At 38.6% G+C, this 22,541-nt stretch overlaps 1 protein-coding gene across 7 annotated transcripts in view; it reads left to right on the top strand.

Moving 5' to 3' along the window:
- TRIM36 (tripartite motif containing 36) overlaps positions 1-21,913 on the top strand; it is a 50,981-nt gene extending 29,068 nt beyond the window's left edge. For 3 of the 7 annotated variants that reach the window (XM_043547206.1, XM_043547205.1, XM_043547207.1), the window contains exons 3-10: positions 5,986-6,329; positions 9,305-9,451; positions 11,034-11,129; positions 13,283-13,536; positions 15,071-15,195; positions 17,167-17,460; positions 17,793-18,090; positions 19,501-21,913. In XM_043547206.1, the coding sequence (XP_043403141.1) occupies positions 5,986-6,329; positions 9,305-9,451; positions 11,034-11,129; positions 13,283-13,536; positions 15,071-15,195; positions 17,167-17,460; positions 17,793-18,090; positions 19,501-19,855 (1,913 nt within the window). In that variant the 3' untranslated portion in view covers positions 19,856-21,913. Of the gene's footprint in view, positions 1-5,985; positions 6,330-9,304; positions 9,452-11,033; positions 11,130-13,282; positions 13,537-15,070; positions 15,196-17,166; positions 17,461-17,792; positions 18,091-18,606; positions 18,832-19,500 lie in introns of all 7 variants that reach the window. The other 4 variants (XM_007055411.4, XM_037901560.2, XM_027817836.3 and 1 more) reach the window with 2 other exon arrangements.
- The last annotated feature ends 628 nt before the right edge of the window (positions 21,914-22,541 follow it).

Raw genomic sequence — 22,541 nt, 5'->3', positions numbered from 1 at the left:
ATATAAATTTGTAATCCATCACAAAGAAGAGTGAATAACTAAACAGTTTTTTAAAGGTTTCTTATATATAGGGTTTCCACCTTTCTAATGGCTGGTAACTGGACTCCCGAGGTCCCGCCCCCTGCTCCGCTACTTCCCCTTCCAGCTGGGCTCTCTCTGCTACTGGGCTTGGATGAGAGCTGCTGTAGCCTGACAAGGAGCCTGCCTGCAGGTAGAAAGTAGCCCTGGCTGAGCAGGGGCTGGCATGGGTTAATGACCGTGCGCCTCCCCCGGCCCTGTGGTAACTGGACTTTTGGTGTCCGGTCAGCACATCTGACCAGACACTGCCAGGTCCCCTTTCTGACCAGACTTTCTGGTAGAAAACCGGGCACCTGGCAACCCACAGTAGCACCGGGACACAGAAGCCAAAAACCGAACTGTCATGGGTGGCAACCCTACTTAAATGTAATACACAACTACTAAAGAGGAAGCTGCCATCTTGCCAGTCTGATAAGGTAGTTTTGGGACCCAGGAAATGAATCTCGGCCAAGGAAAATAGGAGACTTCAAAATGATATACCAATATCTGGTGGTGTATGTCCTTTTTTTTTTTTTTGTTCGTTTGTGGTTTTTTGTTTTAGAAGGGCTTTGGTTATACAACTTCTTCAGACATTCAAATACTGAGATGACTATTCCTGTCACTTCCAAAATGTTGAGTGGAATTAATGCTGGGAAGTAGTAGTGTAATAGTAGCTTTTCTTGTGATATACCAACACTCATCACAGGGCCACTGAAACATTGACAAGTACTCATTATAATTATGAAAATTCACTTGTAGCTTTCTTAAAGATACTACATGTAAGTGATAATTGTAAATTGCTGTTTGTAACAGTACATTGTTATTTAGGAATTCAAGTTTTTAGATAGTTTCCTTATCAAGCTCTGCTTTAGTTTCTCTATACCAAAAAACCCCCAAACAACGTATTATTTTATAAATGTTCAGAGTGTTTAAAGGAACACAGTGAACCCCAGGTATAACCAATTTACAAAAAATATATAGTTTGTTACTAAACCTGCTCCCTAGTTTCCCTGCCAATTTTTGTGGTTTTACAATTGCACTTTCCTGTCTTGCTAAATAATCCTTTTTGTTGCTGTGTGACAGACCCACACAAACAGGGGAAGCACTGAAACTCACTTATTTAAATATTGTCAAATGCGCAAAGTAAACAGAAAAATGGAGAAATAATTTGTTGTTCTTGCAAATTATAGTACACCTTTTGTAAGAGATTAAATTGGGTATGTACTGTTGAAAGAGAGAAAATGAATGGATTTCACGAAATTATGAATTGAATCCAAATGTCCCATTAAACACACACATCTTAAAAATCAAACTGGAGGAAAAAATAATATAACTTATATTTCTAAACATTTGAGTGAAATGATCTGGAATAAATTATGAAGGATCTATCAAAACAGAGATCACCATCAGTTTGCACAGTTCAAGTCTGCAAAAAAAAAAAAGAAAGCAGCATTGTCAAAAATCATAACTGAAAGATTTTAAATTTATGCAGTACCTAATATGAGAGAAGTTATGTTTTCTAAAAAGAAAGGAAAGTCAAAATTTAAAACTTTTTTCTAAGAATCTTACAAAAATGCTACCTGGGCGGGAGGTAGAAATATCAATTCATTTAAGAAGTTTGTAGCTGAATCCAGTTGACCTTTAAAGTATCCTTTAATCTTTTTAACCCCTCCACAAATTCAGTCTTCATATCCACCATAATCACAGAATGCTGGTGATATCATATTTTATTTAAAAAACACAAACAAGCAATTTATATTTTTAAGGTGCATTATCCCTTTTCTGGTTTAACTGCCATATATTATGCTATTCCACATTGTGGAATAGCACACTCTCTTAGAGGAAAACATTATTTTAAAAAAAGATTTAGATAAAATGTGTGCAATTTTAATGCCTTGACTTACTACTCATGTTACTAAACATAAGCATGTGCTTAATTGTTGATTGGGGCCTAAACTGCTTGCCAAGAGAACCATATTTTTATCTTTTTAATGAGTTAGAGAATCTGTAGAAGTTAAACTCTAGCCATGGGACATGTGAATTGGTAGGATATTGTCTACTTACAAGTAAGGCTATTTATTAGTAGTGCAGGGTTCTGTTTGTATAGTATCCTGAAAATGTAGAGGTAGAAAATAATAATCTTGATAGTGTATGAATATTAGTAGGAGGTATCTGTAGAATTGATGGGTAGAAGCTGGATTTGTAACATGTAAGAGATGGCATAGAGCATTCTGGCTTGCTTTAAAAGAAGTAACCACAAAAGTTGAAGTGTTTTTATGAAATTATTCTAGGCATATTCTTCCTTTTGTATATCTGCAAAATTTAACCTTTTGCTTTTGTGAATGAGGGTGGAAGAACAACAGAACCCATCTCATTAACTATAATATATTTATCTGCCTGGTTATTCACCACACATTGCTGTTTCAAAGATGGAGTAAATTGATCAGAATCTTATCTTTTAACAACTATATTGACTTAAAAAAAAATGGAGAGAGCAGCCATTAGTAGTGATGAGGCTAATTCTTCATGTATCTAAAACTATTTAGCATATGGTGCTATTTTAACTAGCAAAAATTCTCTTATTCCCCTCTTGAGAGGGCTTAAATGCCATGTAGTTATGAGTCTGAGAAAAATCAAATTATTGGAGTAAATTTAACAAAAAGGGATGAAACATCTTTTTAAGATCTTTTGGATTTCCTGGCCACGGAATGTGGTATTCTATGCATGGTGTCGCCAGTATATGTGTAAAGCATGTAGTCATTACCATGGTCTGATTTTGTGTTTTAGGTGACAGAATGAAAGGCCACAATTGGTTGGCAACTAACTCACTTTTGGGTTAAACAAATATTAACCCCACTTCTGTGTGTCACTTGGTCCAGACTTCAAAAGCATGCTATTGGATAAGAGTTTGATTGTTCTGATTTTAAACTTGACCACTGCACCATGTTTCTTTCACCTGCTATTTTGCTTTTTGTCATTGCACATTTAGCTGGCATGTTAAACTGCTCATGTGCTGTGTTTGTACAAGCTACCATTATTTTTCATTATTTATTTGCTTTATTAGTGAACATAAGTATTATCTTACTTTTAGTGGCTGCTCTTCACTGCATGGTTTGAATGCCAAATAATCTTTCTTCTCAGGCCTTTCAGGCTCTCTTTGAAATGTCTGGAGAAAGTGTATTATTTAAACCTATGTGTGTATATCTGGGCATACATTTAAATAAGGCTTTTAAATCAGTACTGTTTTCATCCATTACATGTGTGTGTTGCTCAACTGTGCCAAGTTACAGGTGTTGCTGGGCATCCGGCTTGGGTTATTAAATTCACTTCAAGTAAGTACCCAAACACTTTGGATTCCTTTTTAGCCAGAAATCTGTACGTTTGCCTTAACTACATTAATCAGTTTAGTTGTATTTATTCATAAATCTGAGCTGGCCATCTTTCTGTAGGCTCTCTAGACAGAAATACAGAACCTACTGAATTGGAGATCACTGTCTGCTTGTGCCCACTTGCTCACTCTTTGTCGGCCTTTCACTTCCTGAAGCATATACATACCTGCCATACCGAACATGTTTTGAAAAACAGTTCCTTCACCCTAAAGCAACGGTTATAAAAAGTTCCTGGTGTGAATATCTTTAAAGAAAGATAACAGAATGCTAGAAGTTGCGAAGAAAATTCTGACTTGGTTGGTATGGTAGGGGCAGCTAGAGATCAGCACCGCTAGATAGCTTTGCATGTAATGGAATCTTAATACTCAAGGAAAACTTTCAAAATTCTGTGAAACTATATAATTTTTTCTGAATTAAGGCAGCTGACAAAATACAGATATTGTCTAATTTCCTTTTAGAAAATAGTTATTCTTGAAAAGAATTAAATGCTTTAAAAGAACTTAATAAATGACAAGACACGGAGCAAGTCTACTCTACTGCGCTACATCAGCACAGCTGCACATCTGGTGAAGTACTATGCCGTCGGGAGAGTGCTGTCCCATTAGCATCATTACTCCACCTCTGCAAGAGGAGGAAGCTATGTTGGTGGGAGACACTCTCCCTTAGAATTTGATTGTACGGCATCCAACATATGCATAAGAAGAAAAGAGGAAATTGCCTTAATTTACAGTTGCATGAGCCATAGCAACACAATTCTCAGAATTTGAAAACATTTTTGAGAAAAGGGTAGTAATGCCATGCTCTAGTTACAGAAGCATCACTTTCAAGCTTACTGGCAGGAGAAGGAGGAAAGGATATGCACCATGCCTAAATGCCAGTTTAGTCAATTTTGAATTTATTTAAATTGCCTCCTTTTGACTGATGCTCCTATTTCTTTGTTCAAGAATGAAATCAATTAAGTACTTCTGGTCTGAGGTTTTGTTGGAGTGTTGAGCTATCTCCAGGTTTTGCAGACTCAAAATAGAAACCGGCTTTGTGTGTGTGTGTCTGTGTCTGTGTGTGTGTTTGGTGAAGTTAGCCACTTTATCCCAGTCTTTGAACAAGGGAAGACTAACAGATATTGAGAGAAGGAGCTGGGAATTCTGGGTTTTGTGTACAGTTATTTGATGCCATACACTATATTCCCCGACTAAAAGTAGAGCGAAATTCCTTTAAGCCTAAGTAAGCTGATATTTTCTTTAATACAGACTAGGTGAAACTATATTAAACCTGCCAAAAACCAGATACCTCTTCTTGGTGCTGGGGTTCCCCTTGACTGGTAACTGAAGCCATGAAAATATCCAATCGATTGGCTATATTGAAACTTCTATCATTATAGGAGAGAACATTCTTGCCAGTAAGAACTCCTTTTAGCGCGCGCTCTCTCTCTCTCTCTCTCTCTTTCCACCCCGGGACTTGGAGCTGTTGTTTCATTTTACTTTACTGGAAGTAGTCTTCCTTTCACAGAGATGGTTCTGACACCCTTGTTTAAAAGTGCTATATTCTGAGCGATTCAGCTGGGAAAAGCCAAATCAGTCTGTGCATGTTGTGATTGACTGGGCGATTTGGCTGGGATTTCCTAGTGTTCTAAATTCCCAGCTTGTCTTGTTTTGTATTTTTGTCTCCACTTGGGATATGTTGCAGCCATAACAAAACTTGTAAAAGCTCAAATTCAACTATATATGTCTGGGAACAATGCTATGTTTAATCTCACAAAGTGAGAATAAAATATCCACTTCGAACATTTTACAAAAAGATCCCACATCTGTATTTGGACAGAGTCACCCGAACGCTAATGTGGATTCCAGAAAGCGTCGGCGAATCTAATCCTGTGGTATCCAAAACTAGATTTATTATCGTAACTCTTGGTCTGTTAGTGATTGGGTTTCAGCTTGTCACATTCACGTAATTACCATGTAAATTTATCAGTCTTAATAGGGTAGATATGCCCTTCCCGTGTAAAATCAGACCAGTTTAAGTAACTGGATGGAGTGCATTTGTGCCAGAGTGACTTGCCACCAGGAATGAATACAGACCTATTAGGCCATTTTCTCCCTCGTGCATAGTTCTGCTGAGATTAATCACTGAATTTAACTGGTATTGTCTTTCAAAATGACTGGAGCATACAGTGCCTACTTTGAAGAAAAAGGCATGAGTATAGCACTATTGACATATTTTACTGTAGCAAGAGACAAAATTGCAACATTGCAGCTCTGGAGTCAGAATTGTTAAATATTTTTACCACAATTTCATTTGGAATTAATTTTTTCCTTACTATGTCTTCTGAATCCAACCAGAGCCATGCCTTGTTTGATATTAATTTTAAAAAGAAAATTGTCTTTGGCTTGGCAGAATTCACCTGAATTTGTATTATGCCACTCTCAATGACACGTGTGCTAAAGTAGCTCAGAATTTAGGCTCGTGGATTTCTGTGTTAGGTGCTGTCTTTTCCCCCTTTCCCGTCCTAATCGTTCTTCCTATTATGTTGTAACTAAACTAGGACTTGCCATCTATACAGGCTGGAAACGCAATTCACTGACTCCTAGGACAACCATTTTTCCTTGTCCTGGCTGCCGGCATGATGTGGATCTGGGAGAACGTGGCATCAATGGCTTATTTCGAAATTTCACCCTGGAAACTATTGTGGAAAGATACAGGCAGGCAGCCAGGGCAGCCACTGCTATTATGTGTGATGTCTGCAAACCTCCACCTCAAGAATCTACAAAGAGTTGCATGGACTGCAGTGCAAGCTATTGCAATGAATGCTTCAAAATATATCATCCTTGGGGAACTGTAAAAGCCCAGCATGAGTATGTAGGACCAACCACTAACTTCAGGCCCAAGGTAAGTGGTTTTTAATCTGGCATACCTTGCAGATCTTTTCATTTCTTGTATCTGACCTGATGCTGCAGAGCAAATGTTGCCCATAAAAAGTAATTATCTATTGGATAATCTTACATTTTGATTTCCATCACAATCATCTATTAAATGAGTTGTAAGATTTTGCATTAAAGTTATTAATCTGGTGCCAAAGAGGTAGGTGTTGACAAATGCAGGGGGAACATATTGGAAGTGGACCATAGACTTTGACTGCATCAAATTAAATGTGTTGGGTGTGGGTCTATCAGATGAAGGTATGGGGCTTTTTAAGAACAAGGTGTTAATAATTTTAGTCTGTTCATGGTCTTAAATAATGTGTTTTTAAAAAAAAATCATTGCAGTGGGTCTATTCTAGAAAAGTAGCACAATAATAATAATTTTGTAGCAATAGTTCTTTTTCTCTCTCCTCCTCCTCTGCTGCTTTCTTCCCGCACTCTTAGTGGTAGCAAAAGTGAGTCCCTGGCACAATTATGTGGTAGGTGTGTGGTGGAATGTGTGGTTCCCATGTTGAACTTAAAACCTAAACTGTGTAAATGTCCCCATTTGATGACTTTGGTCACAACTGCCGTCCTTCCAACATAAGACAGCTGGAGAGCACGTAACAATCATCTTTGTAGCTTATTAGGTCCCTACAAACACCAAAAATATTGCTGAATTTGTGTAGCTCTTGTGTCTGTGTACCCAAGATAATGTAGTACTGCTCTCTTAAAATATTAATCTTCTAGTTCAGATATTAATCTTCTTTAATTTGGTTCACTATAGGCTGAAAGGCATGACTAATTTGGTCCAAATATGTATGCGTCAAGTAACTGACCTAGAGAAAATGTAAAGTACTTATAAAATCAGGGAGGCAAATAGACTTACAGGTTTGGATTTTCTTTTTATGTAAAGGTTTGCGTCATCTGGAGGTTTTATGCTAACAGCTACCTATTTTCTATTAGCAGCTCTTTTAAAAATATATGTTTAAACTTAAGCAGGACTCTAAGGTTAAAATCTAGTCATGGTTCTATATTCTAGAAAGTCAAGGCTTAGCAGCGAAGCTGAGTTATAGTTCTGCAGAAGTTTTGTGTAATTTGAAACCAATTAATGTTCTTTCACATTCTCTTGCTATCCAGACTACTCTAGCTGCTTCTACTTTGTTATAGTTATTTAATCTTTCTCCTTTAGAGAAGCAGACTGATCCAAGTTTAGTGCAGATGGAAAGCGTGAAATTATTAAAAATTCTGTTTTTAGTATTGTAGGGTTAATTAACTTAATATGATTTTTTTTTAACAAAAGTCTCCAAGATTAATTTACATGAAAAAATTAATAGTATTCCTGCAATCTGACAGAAAATCCAACAGTACAAAACTATATAATTCAAATAATAATGTAAAATAGGTAATTGAATGAAACAAAACGTTGTTTGCATGTTTCTTATGATACTTTTTTTTTACTTGTAAAGACTTTGTGTATGTTGGGAAGAAAATCTCACTCTCTTTAAAGCCAAAGTGGTGGTTTTTTGTTGTGTTGTTGGGTTTTTTTGAGAGGGGCATTTTACTGATAAAGAAACATTTTTACTTGTGATGTCCATTTTAAAAAAAATAATCTTTGGCTCTCTAGATTTAGTAGTCTGATCAATAATCAACAAATGTTACTTAACTCTCCTCTAATACAGGATATCATTGCAGCAAATCCTTGTCATTTATCTAAGTTCAATAAATGTTCTAATTTCTTTTAAAAAAAAAAAAAAAAAAAAAAAAAAGACTTTGACGTCTTTCTGAATTCTTCCATATGTTCTGATGAGTATAACGATTTACAAATATTAAGTTTTGTTTTTTAAAGAATTTAAAGCTTAAACCAAATCTCTCTTTTGCAGGCAGAGGCAGTAATGGGGAAGAGAGAATGATTTTGGTATATTGTGTGCGCATATGGTTGTGACATAGAAGAAGAAGCTTTGACAATGAAGATAGACGTTCTTGAAATGTGGTTTTTTTTTTTTTTTTGTTTGTTTTTTCAGTTTAATGACTATGGCTTAAACACGTCAAATTATTCAGGCATCACTCTCAGAACAGACCAAAATAGCTACATTAAAGCTTTTGTGATGGCCTTATTGAGGGATGCCAGCACTTTTATGTAAGATTAAATGTGCACTTGCATCACATGGTTTGTTAGGCCATAACTTAATGTGTGAAGTATTAGTCCTCTAAACAACATTCCCAGTCATCTATTTGATTAATTTAAAAGCAGACTTGATAGGATTTGGTGATGTGTGTGGTGGGGATGAGAGAAGCATATACTATGATTGTTCCTGAATTGAGAGAAGGACAAGATAATCTTCTAGGTTTTTTCCATCTGCACCTTGTTAGAGGGCTGTAACTTTCATTTGATTGTAGTATGAGACAAGATGAGGAGTAGAAATGTGGTCTGTTATAAGGCTGGGCATTCCTGTAGAAAAATGGCTTGTCTTCCAAACAGTGGCTGCTAATGTCCTTATGAATTCAATCCTCATATTTTGAGGTTTCTTTAAAGGAATGTTATTAGGGCTTCCCTTCTTTTTGCCAGCCCAATAGTCTGTAACCATAGAATCCTGAATATTCATACTTCTAGCCTAATGAAATTGTCTCAGAAGCACCTTGGTAAACAGGTTGCCCTCTTCAGTGAAAAGGCTAAAGAAGATCAAAGTTGATACTTGGAATTCAAAAGTAAAAGTTTGCTTCATTTGAGAACTGCACCCCTTGCTCATTTCACCTCTGTTCTTCTATTCACAGGTCACTGGGCAATATTTCTTTTCCCCCCTCCTGATATCACTTGCAATGGATTATAAATAAGATGAATGTAAATTACTTGAGTTTGCACTAAAGTCCATGAGCTATGGGATTGGTTTACTGTTATACTGTATTTAATGAGCTGTTAAATGTTTTTTCTGAAATACAGTTGCATTCTTATTATTTTGGCAGATCTTGATGTGTCCAGAACATGAAATGGAGAGGGTAAATATGTACTGTGAAATTTGCAGAAGGCCAGTGTGTCATCTTTGTAAATTGGGTGGGTCTCATGCAAATCATAGAGTAACAACCATGAGCACTGCCTACAAAACTCTAAAGGTAAGACTGAATGTCATTTCAGTTTGTCCTAAGAAAGCAGTGTAAGGTATTGCATGTTATAAACACTCTCAGGCTTTTGCATTTAGAGGATGTCGTAGTTAATGCCTTAACCATGTGGCTGTTGCACAACAGAACATGATGATGTAACTAGTTTCTTCAATCATATGAGTGGGTGTTAATGTCTATCTAAAACAATAAACTACATACTCTGGCTCATTTAAAATTATAAACCTTATCTGCTCATCTTTATAAAATGTTTCAGTTAATGCTTCTTTTAGCTCACTGTAAAGTACAGACTTCAAAAAAGTTAAGAACATGGCACTACTGACCTGTTTAGCTCAGCCCACTCTAGCTATTCCGGTAAAACAGTCTCTTGTCTTATGACTTGGGGAGGAACTGACCTAAAAAAACAAAGGTGCAAATGGAATTTCAAATGATGAAATTGTTTCTTAAATAGTGAAAAGCAAATGTGTCTGATAGCAGAAGCAGGTTCTAGAAGCCTAAAAGAACCACAAGTTAAATTAAATCAAAATTGAACTACTCTGCATATATGTAGAACTGTAGAGCAAACTTGAAATATTTTTTTTCCTTTTTTGTGGGGTAGGGAAGTGGGAGTGTTGTTTATCTTAGCTATGTGGTCTAGGATAGGGTTCTTTTTTCATTCAGTTTCCAGCACTGGCTATTTATGCCACACTATCCTTGCAGTATTTCCAACTTTCTGGTTCTGGTGAAAAATAATGAGGTGCAGAAGCAAAATATTCAGAAACTCCAAACAGCTCAATCTTAATTAGTCTTGGAAGATTTTTATTGGTAACTTTTGGTTAAAGTCAAATTCACTGTGTACACAAATCAATGCACAAATTTCCATTGATGATGATCACAATTTACATGTAGGCAAAGAATGAAAAATGCTCCTTGGAAACTTACTAGAGTTTAATTTAAGGACAGTTTGTATTTTACAGTTAAAAATTTAACTTTTTGAATCTTAGTGTTTACTGAAATTAAATTATTATATGACACTCCCTCCACCCCAGTAATATCCTGCAACTGTGAAAATTTAAATAGATAAAAATAGAAATGCTTAAAACTAAATGTTGATAGTTACCAAATAACATAAAAAAGTCAAATTCTGCCAGCCCTAATCATAATTACCGTAGTGTTTTTAAGATCTTATTTATATAAATGAAATATAAATTTATTAGTAATTATCACAAAGACCTTAAATTTCACTCTTCAGGGTATGAGAAAATTGGTTTCTGAGGTTGGGAAGAAATGTCCTTCGATGGTGTATGGTACAGTATAGCATGAACTTAGGTGCATTATAGAGATTTTTCACCTTCTTTGGAAACATCTGACACTGACTACAGATCACCAGGTAGAATTGATCAATGACCTGTCGTTCCTGTAATCTGTTGCTTATATATAATCCATGGCTGGCTGTTGGGTTTCTGTAAATAGGTAAATTTAACTGAACCACCCAAACTGAGTATTGGATGTCTGTCTTGTAGATGACTTACGTGCACCAACTGCCAATGCAGGTATATTATCCTGTTTCCTCTAACTTACTATTCTATTTCTACAGGAAAAACTTTCAAAGGACATAGAATACCTTATTAGTAAGGAGAGCCAGGTGAAAGGCCAAATTTCTGAACTGGGTCTTTTAATGAAAGAAACAGAGGTAGGAATAACTTATTGGTCAGATTTTGTTGTTAGACATTCATTCTCATTCTCATTCTCTTTCTCTCTCTCTCTCAAAAAAGGTTGTGCTCTTATGTGTTTTCTCTAGACTGTCATATTCTATCTACATTGTAAATACAAATTGTATATGTTCTGCAAATTGGGATATGCTTCAAAGTAGAACATTACAGTGTGAGTGACATTGTACAAAATAATCAAAAGTTGCTTGGCTGGAGTTAAAGTACTAAATTAATATCTGATCACATCCAGTGATGAGTTGCCAAAATCTTAACAACGAGGGGGTCGTTGCCCACCCCTGCCCCCCGGGACGACTGCCCCCAGAACCAAGCAGGAGGGTCTCGTGGGCCACAGTAGTGGATGCCCATCCCGCCCCTAAGAGCCAGAGGGACCTGCCAGGGGGCGAGGTGGGGAGTCCCGGAGGTGCTTACCTGGGGCAGCTCCCAGGAAGCATCTGGCAGGTCCCTCTGGCTCCTAGGGGTGGGGGAGCGTAGCTAGGGGTTCCCCTGCATGCCCCGCCCGCCCGGGTTACTTGCTGTGGCGTGGGTGGCCCTCCTCGTGCCCCTCCCCCCCCGCCCCAGCTCACCTCCGCCTCCCTGGGCCTGAGTGCGAAGCTGCCACCTGCTTCTCAGCCCACCCTGATTCGCAGGAAGCCTAGGGGGGCGGAGGAGCAGAGCGGGGTGGTGCGTTCAGGGGAGGAGGCAGAGCAGAGGTGAGCTGGGGCCAGGGGTGGGGCAGGGAGCTGCCTGTGGCTGCTCTGCACCCACCAAATTTTCCCCTTGGGTGCTCCAGGGCTGGAGCACCCATGGAGTCAGCGCCTAAGGCGCCACTTCTGGCCGGTTAAATTTAGAAGCCCTTTTAGAACCAGTTGTCCCTCGCGGAACAACCGGTTCTAAAAGGGCTTCTAAATTTAGCAACCGGTTCTAGCAAACCGGTGCGAACTGGCTCCCGCTCATCACTGATAACATCCCCTTATGCTATATATTTTTCAGGACCGGGAATGTCTTCCAATCTGCATTGGGTCCAATCTGCATTGAGCTAGAAATTTATAGGTGCTATGTTCTACAGCTAAATAGAAATAATATTCAATGACTGTCCTGCAGAGAAGGAACTTGATCTAATAGGTCTCTTCCATCTTAAATTTTAGTTAGACTATAATACAGTCAAAATCAAATTTAAGGAAGTAACAGAATGAGAAAGTAGGAAGTTCAGGCTGGAAAAAAGCTTACACATGAGACATAAGGGGCTGAGAAAAAGCTGGTATTACATAAGCAGAGAGAGTGTTCGGAGAGAATGGAAAATATAATAGGTCCAGGAGTTTTCACTTACCATATTTTAGGAAATCCAGCTTTAGTGTCTGTCTTGGGGAAATATATAAGCTTAAAGAGCCGCTGACACCAGGAAATTTTAAAAAAATCATGTTTCTACTCTCATATAATAGAAATAACTCTCCATTTACATGGGGAATATATGTGAATATTAGCTCTAAGGAAACTTTTTAGTGTTCTCCAGGACTTAAATTATTCCACTCTCAAGTACATTTGTTGAGCTGCCATCACAAAAGTTGTTCACGAATCAGTTTAAATCGTTGTGGGATGATGTAGGTGGAGAAATGCCTTGCATTGGTTCAAGGGTTTGCAATGGATGAGCAGAGAAGCATTTTCCTGTCCACTCATCGAACTACATTAGAGTTGTGAAATTGTCATGACAATTTCCCAACTCAGGCACAAAATCTACTCCGTTGCTCTTTATGTTGATGATGAAAATACTGGTTTCAGAGTAACAGCCATGTTAGTCTGTATTCGCAAAAAGAAAAGGAGTACTTGTGGCACCTTAGAGACTAACCAATTTATTTGAGCATAAGCATGTGCATCCGATGAAGTGAGCTGTAGCTCACGAAAGCTTATGCTCAAATAAATTGGTTAGTCTCTAAGGTGCCACAAGTACTCCTTTTCTTTTTGATGAAAATACTGACGTCTGTTTTGCCTATCAAAACTTATTTGCCATGAATGAGTAGAACTTTGCAATGCTGTTTTGAAAATTTTTCATAAAACATCCTATTGCTTCCCATAAGATTTCACAGTACTACAGAATGAGTTCTTTTGTTTTTTAAATGCACTTTGTATTTTGTAATAGTGCAATGGTGAAAGAGCTAAAGAAGAAGCATCTAATAACTTTGACACGCTGTTTGATGTTTTGGAAGAGAGGAGATCAGCTGCTCTGAGGGCAATTGAGGCGTCCAAGAATTTAAGACTAGAGAAACTCCAAACCCAAATAGAAGAATATCAAGGACTTCTGGAAAACAATGGTCTTGTGGGATATGCTCAAGAAGTACTTAAAGAAACAGACCAATCTTGCTTTGTTCAAACAGCAAAACAGCTCCATGTTAGGTATTTAATTATCTTACGTTATAAAGAGTGTTTTAAAAGTTTTGTCTTATTTCTATCATATTTTTCACGTGTATTAAGATAGTGCTGTTTGTTAAATAAAATTTTGGATGTAGCTGATGCTCACTGTATGGAGGTTAATTTAATGAGCTCATTCTTACTGAGGTGGCAATTCTTAAGTTGCATCGTAATATAGGAAACAATTTATGGAGATGAAAAGTCAGAAATTCATCCCTTGCAAAGCGACAAAGTGGAACACTGTTGGATGAATATATATCCCGCTGTTGGCAGGGAGACAATGTAATGAATTTGCAAAGGGATAGACTTGATGATCTAATAAGTATCTTCTGCCTCTAACCTCTTTGATCCTAAAAGCTGATCTCCATTAGTGGTAATGAATATTCATCTTGTTCTTTAAGCTGCTTTTGTGGAGGCATGTTTACACAAACTGAAATGTGTAAACAGAAATATCAGTTTTAATCTGTTACCTTTTTAGATTTCTCTGTCATGGTGTACAGTGTTTGAAGTTTTTGGGTGAAATCCTGGCTCCACTGAAGTCAATGGGAGTTTTGCCTAGGACAGCAGGACTTCACGCTTTGTATTTTAATGCTGTTTTCGATATACTCCGGGTCAGATTCACAAGAGAGATGAAGGTGCTTTAAAGAAAAGTTAGGTGCCTAAGACCAACATTTTGACACCACTAGCATTCACAAAACCCCTCTTCTGTAGGTGCCTAAGTTCCCATTGTGTCTAAGTTTCTGCTGGTGGGTATATGCAAAGCCACCTAAATCTTGACAGAACTGAAAAATTCGGTACCTAGCTCACACTTAAGTCCCGGTGTTCCTCTGCCTATCCCTTCTTGAAAGGCCCAGTCTGGTAAACATGCTGCATCTGGCCTGGAGTTAGGCATCTAACTCCCTTTTCTGGGGCAGGGCTTAGACCTTTCTCCTTAGCATTTGCTGTCAGCTAGCTTAGGTGGCTGCCTGCTTAGCATGCTGGCTTCTCTGAATCCCTTCTTAGGCACCTAACTGTCCCCATATATTGTATAGGGAGTCTGGGGTAGTGAATTCCTCTAGGTGCCTATTAGGAAGCCTAAAAGTTAGGTTATGCTGTGCTCAGAGCCTAAGAGTATGTCTACACTGCAAAACCAAAGAAGACCTGTAACAGTGAGTCCCAGAGTATGGGTCTACAGACTTGGACTCCTGCCCATAGGGCTAAAAATAGCAGTGTGGGCATTCCTACTCGGGCTGGGATCCAGGCTCTGAAACCCAATGAGAGGGAAGGGGCTCCGAGCCCACCTCCAGCCTGAGCAGGAAAGTCTATGCTGCTATTTTTTTGCCCCATAGCATGAACCTGTTGATCCAAGTTCTCAGACTCCTTGCCACAGGACCTTTTTGGCTGTGTAGACATACCCAAAGTCTCATTTTCCGCCCCCGCCCCTTGTGAATGTAGCCCTACTTTGCTAAATTATATATCTGTCTATGTATCTCTTTTTTTTTTCTTTTTTTCTCTCCCTTCCCCCTCCCCTCCATTTCAGAATTCAAAAAGCTACTGAATCTCTGAAGAGTTTCAGGCCAGCAGCTCAAACTTCTTTTGAAGACTATGTGGTGGATATAACAAAGCAAGAAGAGGTTCTTGGAGATTTGTCCTTTTACTCCAGTGGTAAGTTCAATAAAGGGGGTTGTTTTTATTACCTCTCTCCTGAGTTGTGGCCCTGGTGGTGTTGCTAGCTCTGATGGGAGGCTAGGTTTAGGTAGGATTCCCAAGCTCTTCAGACCATGGCTGCAGAGTTCCTTGATGCGCCTCCCAAAAGCTGTTTTCCATCAGAAAAAAGCTTTTTATGAAGACAGATTTCTGCACTCCCAACAATATGTTCTGAAACGTCAAGCTTCTCGGTCTCGTAGCTCCATGTTTATGAAGGGTATGGCTGCCATAGCAGCACACCTGTGGTGCTGCAGCTGTGCCACCATAGTGTAGATGCTTCCTAGATCAATGGAAGGGGTTTTTGCATCAATGTAGTTAAGCTACCTCCTTTGCGAAGCAGTTCCTATGTCACGGAAGAATCCTCCTATTGACCTAGCTGCGTCTACACCAGGAATTTAGACCCTCCTAACGCTGATTAAGGCTGTGATTTAGTCACGGAGGTCATGGATTCTGTGACTTCTTCCACTTCAACTATCAGCAGCTGAAGCCAGAGCTGGCGGCAGGACTGTGTGGCCCCACCCTGCAACTGGGGCTGGATGGCTGGAACCAGTACCCTGCAGCCCCTGCCCCGTGGCTTTGGGGGGAGCTGCAGGCAGGCTGTGAGACCTGTTTAGGAGATGCAGCCAGCTCCATAGCAGGAGCTGTGTGGTCCCCATGGCTGCGCTCCACCCCAGTCCCCCGGCTGCGTCCTAGCCCCGTGGCTTCTGTCAGGGGCTGCAGCAGGGATCATGCACCCCAGCCCTGTGGTGGGGACTGCATCGTGGACCATGCACCCCCCTCACACATTCCAGGGCTGTCTCACATCGTGTCTCTCCTCTTCTCCTCCCCTCCACCCCACCCGGGGCTTGGTAGGGGCTGCAGGTGCAGCCGTGCACCCCTGTTCCACAGCTGTGGCCAACTCCGGAGCGGGGACTGTGCGCCCGCTGCTGTGTCCCAGCCCTGCAGCTGCTGCAGGGGCGATGTATCCCTCTCATGGCTGCCTCCAGAGCTTGGCAGGGGCTGCAGCCAGGGTTGTGCACTCCTGTCCTGCAGCTGCGGCCAGATTTGGGGCGGGGGGCTGTGCGTCACCTGCTGCAGCCACTGGAGCCGGGGCTCTGCCCCCTGTTGGTTCTCCCCCACCACTCCCACCTCCCTGATTGCATTCCTCCCCCCTTTAGCCCTGCTCCAGTTATTTTTTAGTAAGGTCAGGGACAGGGTCACGGGCTCCATGAATTTTTGTTTATTGCCCGTGACCTGTCCGTGACTTTTACTAAAAATAACCGTAACAAAATCTTAGCCTTAACTATGATGCCCTGGGTGCAAAATTTTTCACAGTCCTGACTGACGTAGCTTGGGTCTAATTTTTAAGCATAGACTAGGCCTGAGAGCATGAGTGGAACTCACTGCATGTTAAGACGTAGAATCGTCATAACACAGAAAATGGAAAAGTACTATTAGAGAGTGTGCATAGCAAACTTCAGTTTTGGGTAAAAATGAGATACATAGAAACGTAATGTAACCTGGCACATAGAACTACTTTACAAATAACCACAATAATTGACATTTGTGTTTAGAGGTATTAATACCAAAAACTATTTCAGTAGCTATTTGCTAATACACTTATACCAGGATTGTTCTTTGATGGTTAGAAGTATCTTTTAGACTGGCAATAATACTTGGTCTAACTAGAAGTTTTTGTGCCTTGCACAACATACATAGATTTTTTTTTTTTAAACTTTCTGTAGTTTCTTGACGTTTTAAATATATAGAAAAGGAATACTGGAAACTTTCAAAATAAGTACAGAGAACATGTCTTTCACCATGGGAGGAAGAACTTTCCATTACTTCATAAGCCATTTGTACACCAGTGATATGTAGTTCTAAAACTAATACTAATAGCTGCTTACGTACAAAAATATTTTTTTTTCTTGTATCTTATGGCTATTTCAGGTCTAGATGTACCAGAGATCAATGAGGAGAGGAGCAGAATGTATAATAAAGCTTTGATCTGTTGGGAACATCTAGTGAAGGAAGATTCAGCTGATACCTATATCCTTGAATACCGTAAACTTAATAGAGAAGAGGAGAATGCAACATGGCAAGAGATTGAAGCCTGCAGCAAGAGTAAAGTCATCTCTGACCTTGAAAATAACAGCAGCTATGCCTTTAGAGTCAGAGGATATAAAGGATCTATCTGTAGCCCCTGGAGCAGGGAAGTTATTTTACACACACCTCCAGCTCCAGGTATACCAAGTTTCAGTTAATCCATAGACAACTGAATCAATATACAATGCCTCCAGTTTCTCTTTAACCTATGCCCATTTTCAAGTAAATTTTAAATTTACAACCTGCTGTCATCCTTGCGGTGTGTGTGAATGAATAAATAAGTATTGCATTTATTCATGAATTAAGGTTGAGACTAGTTGGCAGTCAGCTATAAGAGTTTTACACTGTCTTGTATTGCACTACCAGTAGTTTATCTTTTATGTTAGCGCATCTTAGAAAAATTGTAAGTACAAAAAAACTCATGGTAAAATATTGACCTAGTGTGAATTTTTTGTATTTGTTTTTTTTAGTCTTTAGCTTTCTTTTTGATGATAAATGTGGCTACAACAGTGAACGTCTCATGCTGAATCCAAGGAGAACCTCTGTGGAAAGTAGGGCTGGATTTCCTTTGCTGCTAGGGGCTGAACGTATCCAAGTGGGGTGTTACATGACTCTGGACTACATCATTGGAGACACTGGAATCACAAAAGGGAAGCACTTTTGGGCTTTTCATGTGGAATCTTATTCATACTTGGTGAAAGTGGGAGTTGCATCTAACACTAAACTACAAGAATGGCTCCATAATCCCCGTGATGTAACCAGCCCAAGGTAAATGTGGTAGATCTTTGTATAACATTTTTTTTAAAATGAGTGAATCTTTTTAAATAAATTAAAGGGACATCTTTCCATTTGGTAGAATTAAGAGTTGACCTTACCTCTAATTGGTTCCAATTAGGTTAGCTTCAGCAATTGTGTGTGGGGGTGGAGGGGTGAAAGAAGAGATGGGAAGCAATCCAGGGAACTTCTGATTTAAAAAAAAATTACTGTACGTTTTCAGCAGTTGATTGACTTCCTGAGAAGCCAGCAATTAATATTGGTGTCTAAATTATCCAAAACCCTAGTTTGTCCCCTGGAGACAATTGAAGTATATAGGTGTCTCACTTTACATAGCTTTCCATGACTTTTCAGATATTGCAAGTGTCCAGGATATCATAGGCTGTGGTAAGAAGGCTTTCCCAGAGTTCAGTGGGCCTGTTAGGTCGTGGAATAGATACTGTAATAATGCCCGTGACATGTTTTTTTAATAGTCTACTTTAGTGGACCTCACAGTCTCACTGATTGCAGGCATAGCGCTGCACTGGAGTAAGATTTTCTGGCTTGGTAGCAGTCAAGGGGCAAAGTACAAATGAAGGACTTCCAAATATATTCAGTCACAACTGTAATAATCATGGATGCATCTACCGTGAGATGGAGAATCCATGTGAAGAAGTTATACATTCAGGGCACTCTGGTCCCTCCAGGAATCAAAACTTCACAGATAATGCTGTATGAACCAGAGCACTGCAAGAGGTTTGTGCAATATATCTTGGAACCATGCTACCTGGTCAGATTTCCAAATGGTCTTGTGGACAAGGAAAGGATTGGGAATCAGGAGCTATGGATCTAACTTCTGGCTCTGCAACAGATTGTGTGCAACCTTGATCAATTCATGACACTGGTACCAGTTTCTTTTTCTGCAACAAAAGGATAGTACTACTTTACCTCATGAAGTTCTTGTGAAACTAAATTCACTAACATTCAGGTGAGGTCAGAGACTATACTGATGAGCTCTATGTGGAACTCTTTAAAATAGAATTCCTAATTTCGATAAGATGCACCAGTTCTGAGTTGTCAACTCTGGCAAAACGCCTTCAGCCTGATGAGACTAGCTCCATCAATCTTTTATAAAAGCCAAAAATCAGAAAACCCCTAACCAATCTCTGAGTCAGTGAAGGACTAGCAGAATTGTTTGGTATGAATGCTGAGCAGTGTGCACAATGTGAGGAAGTCCAAATTCAAAAGTTTTCCTCCCAATGCTCATAAAACAGTTTGAGATTGGATATCCATTTTATGTGCATCTGTTGCAGAGCCAGAAGTTAAATACAGCATTATCTGTTTATAAAATACTTCAGTTTAAAATAACTGAAAGCATTCTGACTTTGATTTGTTCATTGAGAAAATTGTGCTCTTTGATTCTAGATATGAACAAGACAGTGGTCATGACAGTGGGAGTGAAGATACCTGCTTTGACTCATCACAGCCTTTCACGTTGATTACTTTAGGCATGAATAAATTCTTTATTCCCAAGGCACCTACTGCTCCCAAAGATTCTGCAAATAGAATTCTTCCAATGCCATCTTGTATAGGAATCTGCCTTGACTGTGACAGAGGCAAAGTTGGATTCTATGATGCAGACCACATGAAATGCCTCTATGAGCGCCAGGTAGACTGCTCTAGTACGATGTATCCAGCCTTTGCATTAATGGGGAGTGCAGGAATTCATCTTGAGGAAGCCATCACAGCAAAGTATTTGGAATACCGAGATGATATGTAGTGCAAATATCTACTGGTACTGTTTTTGAGATGAAAAATGTGAGCAGAAGGATCTGCCTTAGCATTAAGTCTTGATTAATTACATCATATCTCCTAAGTGCTTTTGCTGCACTCATGCTTTTGGGTCATTTTTTAATCATAGAAACAAAAATTGTTGTCCAACCTCTTCCGCCTTTTTACCAACTTATATTGTCCATAAGGACATTCTTCCAGTCGCCCTCCTGCCTTTCTTTGATTGTGTGGTGAAACTTGCTCCTCAGAGTTTGATTAGCAACCTAATTGTCTTTCACGAGCTGGAAACCTGTTGGTTATATAATTTATATCCTTACTTAGCTGGCTCTGCTGGTTTCACATTTGGTTTTTTTTTAATGGAGTCAGGGCCCACATAATAGTGCATTTATTGTGATTATCTTTTATGTGTCCTTTTATTTTAAAAGAAGCTTGTGTGAATGAATTTGAGTGGTCAAGCATTTTTGTAACTGACTCATGAGCACTAGTGAGATGGATTTTTCTGTGCTAAATAATGTTTGCACCAATGGAAAATGCAAAGCAGTAGGAAATCAAAACTGCACTAAATAGGTTATATTTGGGGTGTGTGGGGGGGGGAGGAAATTATTGTATCTGATATACATTTAGATTGACTATAAACTAAAATTATGACTTCCAGAAACTGGTGGATAACTGTACAAGTGGTTAATAATGAGGTTCTTAAATATCTTTACTATCCCAGGTTTTTAGTATGGACTGTATAAAGTATATTTTTAAAAGTGCAATTTGTCTTGAAACATTGATCTTCAATGTCTATGAAGCTCAGTTATCTGCATGTAAAATAATGGCTCCTGGTCTTTTGCTGGGGAAAAAAACAAATGAACTGGCACAAATGATAAAATACATAAACAACTTTTTAATTAAAAAAATCAGGTCTTTCTGTTAATACATGTTTTGTAAGTTAATGTTGTCTTCAATAAAGGATTGTTTTTGGTAAGAATGTGTTAGAAAAATGAACTGATTACATTTGAGACATTTTTTCTTTGCCTTAATGTGTCTGTTTAGCTCAAACATTTTGCTTGTTGTTGTATTAAAATTTTCTAATGTTGTGGTGTTTATATGTTTGAAAGCAGTTTGTGCAAAAATGGTGTAAATATCTGCACTGTTACCATAGCTCATAAGAAACATGCATCTCTAAAATTGAAAATATTCCTGAAATATAAGATATTTAATAACTCACTGTTCTTGTTTGGTTGTGATTGTCTGTCTTGATGGATGTAAATATGTGAAGTACATTTATTAAGTATATAGTATTTAAGTAAATACTTAAATGGAACCTGAAAATCAGTGTTTTTTTTTTTTTATCCAAGATTGAGGGTATTAATCATTCTGGATCATAAACCTAAATGAATGCAAGGTAAAGTTAATGTTTTATTTGAGATTTGCCACATATGCCAGAACTTATTTATTAGATAATGACTAATAAATAGACTACTATAAAAGGCCAACATGCCTGTCAACTGAACTATGATCCAGCTTCTGACATTGCTATTATATGCATCTCCTCATTATTTGAATTAAAAATTGTTTTGCACTGGGAATTACTTGAATACTTTGGACACATTAATACAGTAATAAATGGTGCTTGCTCCTTCAGTGTATTAAACGGAAAACATACTACCTTGACTGTACAGAGGCAAACCGTTTTCCATTTTTCACAATAATTGAAAAAGTGTCATCTTCTAAAAACACAGTTCAGTGACACTTGCCTATCCAAATATTTTGAAACTAATTTCTTGCTACAAAATAGCACTTTACAGTGTAGACAAAGCTAAGAATTGTGTGGTATGTTTGGATCATTATGCAATATAGCTGCTAAACAAACAAAACTGTTGATGACTACTGTGGTCTGCAAAGCTCTATACAGTATAGGCGTAAATAATGGAAGATGCTTTTCTTAAACATCTAAAGCTTTAACAAGAATATTTTTGAACAAGACCTTCTTGTTCTTAAGTGTAAATGTAACTTCACTTTGGTTTTGCTTTTTTAAAATAAAAACTGAAAAGTAATGTAGTTGGGTCATTCACATTATTACATTCTAGTTCTTAAGCATTTTGCTGTTAAGATGTGGTAATTTCTTACAGTAGCTGAATTCATGTTCCTAGTGTAAGAAAAGTCTATTCAGTTATGCACAGATATTTTGAAGTGTGATATGTAACCCACACCCCTTCTGGGTGTGGTGTCCTGTCCCATCTAGTGGCACTGAGACCACTTAGAGAGAGATGGAGTCTGCTTTACAGCCTTAGCTAACAGCTGGTTGGCTTTTAGCTCATGCAGTAGAGGTTCATGCACTAAGCTCCAGAGGTCCCTGGTGCAATCCTGCCCGCAGACAATTGGAATCTGTCGGTGTTACACATATAAAATGAGATAAATGCTTATGGCATTCTTCTCCATAGTTCTCAGAGTGGATTAATCTATTTTAGAGTTAATGCCACTTTATCTGGAACGGCTGTGATTTAACGGTTTCTGATAATTATTGACCTCACCTATGCTGCACCATGAAAATGAAGTTATATGAAACTTCTTAAACATGGAATTTGTTGCTTTCACAACTCCCAAGTTTCTGCTATTTTGTGGCGGTGGGTTTTCTGCATTGGTCACTACTTTTTTTTTTTTTTTTTTTGCATACTGAGAGCTAT

This window comes from Chelonia mydas, chromosome 5 (assembly GCF_015237465.2).
Source record: "Chelonia mydas isolate rCheMyd1 chromosome 5, rCheMyd1.pri.v2, whole genome shotgun sequence".
Taxonomy (NCBI): domain Eukaryota; kingdom Metazoa; phylum Chordata; order Testudines; family Cheloniidae; genus Chelonia; species Chelonia mydas.
The sequence above is the reverse complement of the archived record's forward strand: the minus strand, read 5'-3'. Positions and strand labels throughout refer to the sequence as shown.